At 36.9% G+C, this 6,742-nt stretch overlaps 1 protein-coding gene across 1 annotated transcript in view; it reads left to right on the top strand.

The window, feature by feature from the left end:
• Window positions 1-392: 392 nt before the first annotated feature.
• The window catches only part of col1a2 (collagen, type I, alpha 2), a 51,084-nt gene continuing 44,734 nt past the window's right edge, over window positions 393-6,742 (top strand). The window contains exons 1-3 of the mRNA XM_078422753.1: window positions 393-592; window positions 4,373-4,386; window positions 4,484-4,504. Of these exons, the coding sequence (XP_078278879.1) occupies window positions 511-592; window positions 4,373-4,386; window positions 4,484-4,504 (117 nt within the window). The 5' untranslated portion in view covers window positions 393-510. The remainder of the gene's footprint in view (window positions 593-4,372; window positions 4,387-4,483; window positions 4,505-6,742) is intronic.

Below are 6,742 nucleotides of genomic sequence, written 5' to 3'. Positions count from 1 at the left end.
AAACAATTGAACTGCCTCTGCTCCTCGGGGTTCACACGCGAAGTTGTCCCTGATTTCTGGCCTTGCCGGTATACCGCGAGTGCCGGCAGTTTGTTGACATGGTCTCCCACTGTAGAAAGTGGAACAAGTATTAAATACCCCACCACAGCCCCCTAGCGAAGTGAAGCCCGAAATGACAAAGCAGAGGGCTGGATTCAATTAAGAGTTTCTGGAATCGTCATTCCAATGATGCTGTGCCAGAAATCTCCTGGCAGGCGGTGCACATTGGAACATGCTCCTCCAATGGATCTGTTAGGGTTGAGAGTGCTGGACCATTGGGTTTCTATTGGTTAAGGGGATGTCCTGACACACAGACAGGGATCCTCCTGTACTATAAGAAGGGTACATCACGCTAGAGATTCGGCAGGAGGGTTCTGTAAAGTCTGGAGTTATCACCGCCTCTGTTTTATTCTTGCTGGGTAAAAGTCTGGGCTATTTTTCACAAGGAGTCTGCATGTCTATTATTTAGACATGCTCAGCTTTGTGGATACACGGATTTTGTTGCTGCTTGCAGTAACGACGTTCGTAGCAAGAAGCCAATATGACGACGAATGTAAGTGCCCCTTTTAAATCTGACAATGTAATGTATTTGTGTGCTTGAGGCTGCAGCCCAGTAATATAAGGCATGCCAGATTCTTTCAGAAACCCGAAGTTCAAACTGATCAAAACGTAGAGCAGTGAAACAAGAATAATAAAAGTATAAATCCCGTTATAAATCCTGTAATTGCAACGAATAAACAAGTAACCTATACAATAGCAACGTATTTGTCAAGCGCATCTGCACCTTGCTTATCTTGTACATACTTTAAGAAAATACGTTCGTAAATATGTGCTTAAATTTAATTTGCAACGAATTACTCAGAAGCGGGTTAGACTAATGTTGGAAAGAAAGGAAATCCAGCGAGTTTTTTTTGTTTTGTGGGTGGCAGTTCCATCTTTTTTCTGGTTAATTGAGCCCAGGTGACATATGACTGTGGATTTAAGCTTTAGAAAGGAAAAAGGCAGACATTGAAACTGATCGGATTCCGGGCTGGGTGAAAGGGGGGAAACTTAATGGCAACAGATGTAAGTAATGTTTTCCATGACAACGTTGAGTTGTGTTAGAGGGAAGGGAACAGGTAGTTTGTGGACACTGCCACCCCGCGGTACTGCTTTCACTTTAATCCGCTTCACTGTCGATGCAGATTACGCTATAACAGGATTTTTAAGATGTTTCAAGAATTCCAGTTTATATAGTCCAGAGTACTGATTCTTTTGTTTTAATTAACCAAGCAGTGTTTTGCGCGCGTGGGTGTTTCTTGCTCTGGTTTCCACCCACATCTGATGTGGCTGCATTGTCCCGGGAGACTGTTGCAGATAAATCTGCGATGTGTCCAGTTTGAAGGGGGGGGGGGGGGGGGACCTCTGAATACTTAGTTTTCCAGCAGTACTTTTGTCAAACCCAAAGAAGGTGTGGCCTGTGAGTGGACGAATTGGTGGCAACGTGGGAGATCTGTAGTGATAATGAGGGAATATCCGCACAATCTCAGTACAGATCCACCTCACCATTTTCCTAAAATATTTAGATGCAAAACATATGTGGTGATATTTTTCCCATTTATAACAATGTTGTTTCGAATCTTCTAATATATTAGACTTATGTTAGTATACAATATATAGCACAATTTAATTATATATATGTAATTAAATTGTGCTATAGATTGTATATTGAAGGTAATGAAATTGTGCTATAGATTGTATATTAACATGAGTTTTATGTATGTATATACTTGTACCCACCTTGGCAATGCAAGGATCCGAAAGTTAACACGTGAACTTTGGAGCCTCCTGGTGGTAATTTGAAGTATCTGACTTGTTGGCTCGGGTTGAAGTTGGGGTCTGTGTAAGGGGTGGGGGAAGTGAATCCTCACTTCGAAAGGAAAGCTGTTGTGAATTGAACCGGTTAGCTATGTAGATGCAATAATACAAATTAATGTTTGTTTGTTTTTTAATTCATAGGAATCTTTTTTTCGTACCTCTGCCAGATGAATATTATCCCAAATATTTAATCTATTCTGCGCTATCTTCAAAACATTCCAGGAAACTTATCCCTGCCTTAATTTTACAGAGCCATTCTAATTTTAAACCCAATCTTTACAGTCATGATCTTCTGATGTGCAATGTGTCAATGTTGTCTTGTGCATCCTCTAGTGCCTTCACCTGTATCAATTGGAACTGGAAATCCTATCTACAGGTGCAAAACCAAATTTACAGAATAAACTCCGACTAAATCTTTCATGAAACATCTAGCTCAATGAAGTTGGCATAGAAACTTTCTAAAATATGATTTGGCATATTTGTGAAATTGTGGTTGAATAATTAAAAAACACTCCCACCACCAATCAGGTAGCTATATCCTGTTAAACAGCAGATGTGTTTGTACTGTTAAACATTTTAGGAATAATTTGGTCTCATTCCATTAAAAGTGTTTATATTTGTACGTGTGGTTTGTGGCACCTTGTCATCATCATACCGGCACAGAGCAGGTCTTGGTAATGGTGTAGGGTGAATCAAAGTGCAGGAAATTAAAGGCAAGGTGTAGAAACCTCAGCCTGGTTGGCTGTGTTTGTGTGACAGAGATTCCCTGGCAATAACATTGATGAGTAGCAGGGTCACTGCCAGAGTCATGGTGGCAGAAATGCCACCCTGGTGCCAACTTGACCCAACAACCACAAAACTTGGATTCTTCTCCAAGTCATATACTATTCTGTTTTCCTCCAATTTATTCGATAATCAATGTCAATATATAAGATGACTTACTTGAAATATAACGTATTTGTTTGCTTAAATAATTTCCTAAACTAATTCACTTGCCTAATTTAACTTAAATAGTATTAAATATGTTCTAATCTAATTTAGTGACAACGTTAAAGATTAGAAAGCTATTTAAATGTTCTTTGTATTCTTATAATAAGTATTTACGAATTAAAGAACATTGACCAAAATATAAAGTTTTCTATAATTAGCATCCTTTGAGAAAAAATTGCTGGCCTTGCTTTTAAAAAGGTGGACTCAAGAAAGGGACCTGTTATCTTGAAGTGAAATTAATGCTGCTATTTTAAAATGTATTTATTTGGACTCACATATTTCATGATCAAGATAGCTGCATGTCATGCTATTATCTTCTATGAAATAATTCAAGGAGAAAAAAAGACTTTTTATTGATTTCTGAAAATGTTCTGAAAATTCTGCCTATTGTTTGATAAGTACAATAGTCACAATGGTCTTGAGTTGCAGCGAAAAATGAATTTCTCCTCCAATTGACACAGTTTATCCCAAGTCATTATTGATCCAAATCTGAGTTATAACAAAAACGAATTGGATATCTGTTTTCGCACTATCTGGTTCCAGAGGTACTTTAGGCCACTGCATTCGGCTTTAATGTAATGAGTGAGGAGAACTAGCCCACATATTCATCTCTTTCAACTCTTTCCTTTCACAAGCTACATTGGTTAGTGCAATGGGGATCTGAAATTATATTGGGTTCTTCGGGACCTGAAGTCCGAAGTTGAAATCCAGGTTATTGTCTTAGTCATTCTTTTGGCACTGTTGCCAGTTAAGGACTCCATGTGAACTAATTTCAATTACATTTATTCTCGGAGTAAGGATTCAGATAACACAATCACCAAATTTATCAACGAATAGCAATCATGTTTATGATGTCATAAGGACAATAATTATGAGAAGATGGGTTCACCTGTAAACATGGGGTTCAACCATATATTGAATAAAGTCTTTCTCTACTTATCACAAACTTGATCTCTGACAACTAATGCAGGTGCCTGAAAGGAAAAAATGTTCTATACATCTTAAAAAAGATCATTTTTTGACAACATGCTTAGGATTCTAAACACTGCTTCTTATAAATATAAAGTGTTCCAATTACCAAGCATTTAGTTTAACCTTTGTCTACATCACAATGTGAATATTTGTTACTAAAACATGGTTAAATTCATAAATTGCCGTAAGTGAAAGATTTTTATTTACTGAGAATTAAACATAAACCACATTTTGTCCATATCTGAAAAAGATTGTGGACAGATTTCTACCAAAATCTGAAATCAAATTTAGAATTTCATGCTGGTTTATAACAAATAGTGAACAGAGAATATATTTCATAATTTTTCCACAATCATATAGCAACTTCCCCTCTGTAAATTCTACAAAATAAACCAGGTAGCACATTTATGATGGCATTTTTTTCAAATCTGGAATGTGTGTACACAATGTATTATCAAATCTACCTTTTTATATGGCTAATCCCTAATTAATGTCTTCTTTTCTTTTTCTGCAGACAATGGAAGTGATGTAAGTGTTGAAATCATTACAGTCTAATTCATAAAAATTCAATTCAATTTTGATTTTTTCAAGGTAAAGTAATTAAATGTATTGTTTCTTATTGCAGGGTTACCAAGATGAATTGATGGTATGTATAATTAAACAATCATGTTATTAGTGACAGTGTGCACTACATTTCATAAGACATTTCTATACGTTGCTGAAATATAACTAGTCTGATGAAGGATCTCGTCCTGAAACATCACCTATTCCTTTTCTCCAGAGATGTTGCCTGACCCGCTGAGTTACTCCAGCATTTTGTGTCTATCTTCGGTTTAAACCAGCATTTGCAGTTCCTTCCTATAGATAGGAGACCCATAAATTATCCAATTTCGAGCACAGACTCACAAACACACAAACTAGCTCAATTTCCTCATTCACTATCAGGTACTTCCAGATATCAGTTGCAATACATTTCTACTTCTTTGGAAGTTCATGAGAGCATCTATATCCTGTACCCTGTGTATATTTGCTCATTAAGGAATATTGCGTTCCCTTAGATCTATTTAAACAATTTTGTTTAATACTGATTCTTTAATGGAAACCAAAGGCTGATCCAGAGGCATGATTCATACTTGCCTATTCTTACCTTACTTATGTAATCACTGTCACTCACGGGTTAGACACATCCATTCATATCAAATGCGTAATATGCCACAGGTTCCTACATTGTGCCATGTATCGTGTTTTTGCCAAATTGACAGAAACAATGAAGTAGAAAAAAACCTCAATAACAAAAATAGAATAAAGGTTGATACATGGCTAAGACCATTCCAACTCCATGTCAAAATCCTTTTGAGAGTTGGCCCACCGGATCAATAGCACTAGAACTCCCTCCAATAAATCACATCTACGTAAAGTTTGAATTTTACATCAGGTGGCTCCCTTCTTTCTCACACATTCTCTCTGGGCTGGAATGCAGGATAGCCAGCAGCACAGCCTTATGGTCAATTGCCTTCCACCAAGACCCACTGGGTGGGACCATTTAGGTTTCTTGTTTCAGGAAAAACTCCTTATTAAATTATAGACATCTGCCTTTTCTAAATCAGACCAAGCAGACATATGCGCATTCGTACCCATTGCAATATGTTTCCAATGCAGAGAACAAACGCCAATATTGAACCCCAATCAAGTATTAGCAGAGCTGTCATGAAGGAAGAATGTAATAAATTATATTATCACACTTACCCAAGTTGTTCTGGTAATTCTCCTATTATTTGGATAAATAATGGAATAATTATAAAATTCATTTTGACACTGGTCACATTATTTCCATACAATGTCAAGGAGTCATAATGAGCAAAATTGGATTAGAAAATGAAAAATAATTACCTAGTGTAATCTACACTTATGTTTTAAGTGAAAAATGGTACACTGCAACAAAAGTCTCTGAACACCTTTCGACTCTTAGCATTTCAGTGTGCATCTATTTCATTCTAACATAATTATCCACCTTTTGTAATTGTTTTCATTAATTTTCTTTCCCAGAGTCTCTCTGAAAAAATCAATTGTAAATGCATCTGCTGGTCGAGGCTCAGCAATGGCACTTTTACCTCAAATTCAGTGGTAGTTTCAAACCCCACTCCACTGACTTAATAGTATGACCCGAGCTGAAATTTCAGTGCAGCATCATTAAATTGACAGGGAAACTTCATTTTGAATTATATAAAATCCTGGCCCATCAACCTTCACAAAAATGCTAAATATTCCTTTTTATTAATCAAACTTTCAGAGGGATTCCTCACTTGTCCTGCCCTCAACTAATAACACCAAAACTAGGTTACAGAAATATTTTATCAGAAAAACCTGCTCTGGGCATATTAACTGCTTAACTAGTATTTATACAGTGCTCTTCAGGATGTATAAATGTACTATAAAGCCAATGCAATACTTTTGAAAAAGAGTCATTGTTCTCATGCATACAATACAATAGCCAAAATGTGCAAAGCAAACTTTCATAAACAGCAATGTAATAGTGATTGGATAATCTGCTTCTAATATTTTTTGGTGGCAGATAGATATTGGTCACAGGATCTTCTGCATCCACCTGAGAAGGCGTACTGGGCCATGATTTAACCTCCTGCCTGAAAGATGGCACTTCACGCAGTGCCAGTTGAGATTTATGTGTTGAAACCAGAACCTTTTGCCTCTGAGGTGGGATTGTCACCTACTGAGCTTTCCAAGAAGGGACAAGGCTATCACAAGTTTGGAGATATCATAGATTTGAAAGATATCTTATAATTGCAGGCTCTGCTTTCCATCTTTCCCCTTAAGCATACACATAATAAAATGTTATCAAAGAAATGAACACAGGAACTGTAATAGA

Source organism: Rhinoraja longicauda, chromosome 2, assembly GCF_053455715.1.
Source record: "Rhinoraja longicauda isolate Sanriku21f chromosome 2, sRhiLon1.1, whole genome shotgun sequence".
Classification (NCBI taxonomy): domain Eukaryota; kingdom Metazoa; phylum Chordata; class Chondrichthyes; order Rajiformes; family Arhynchobatidae; genus Rhinoraja; species Rhinoraja longicauda.
Note: the sequence above shows the minus strand (reverse complement) of the source record. Positions and strands in the feature narration are given on the sequence as shown.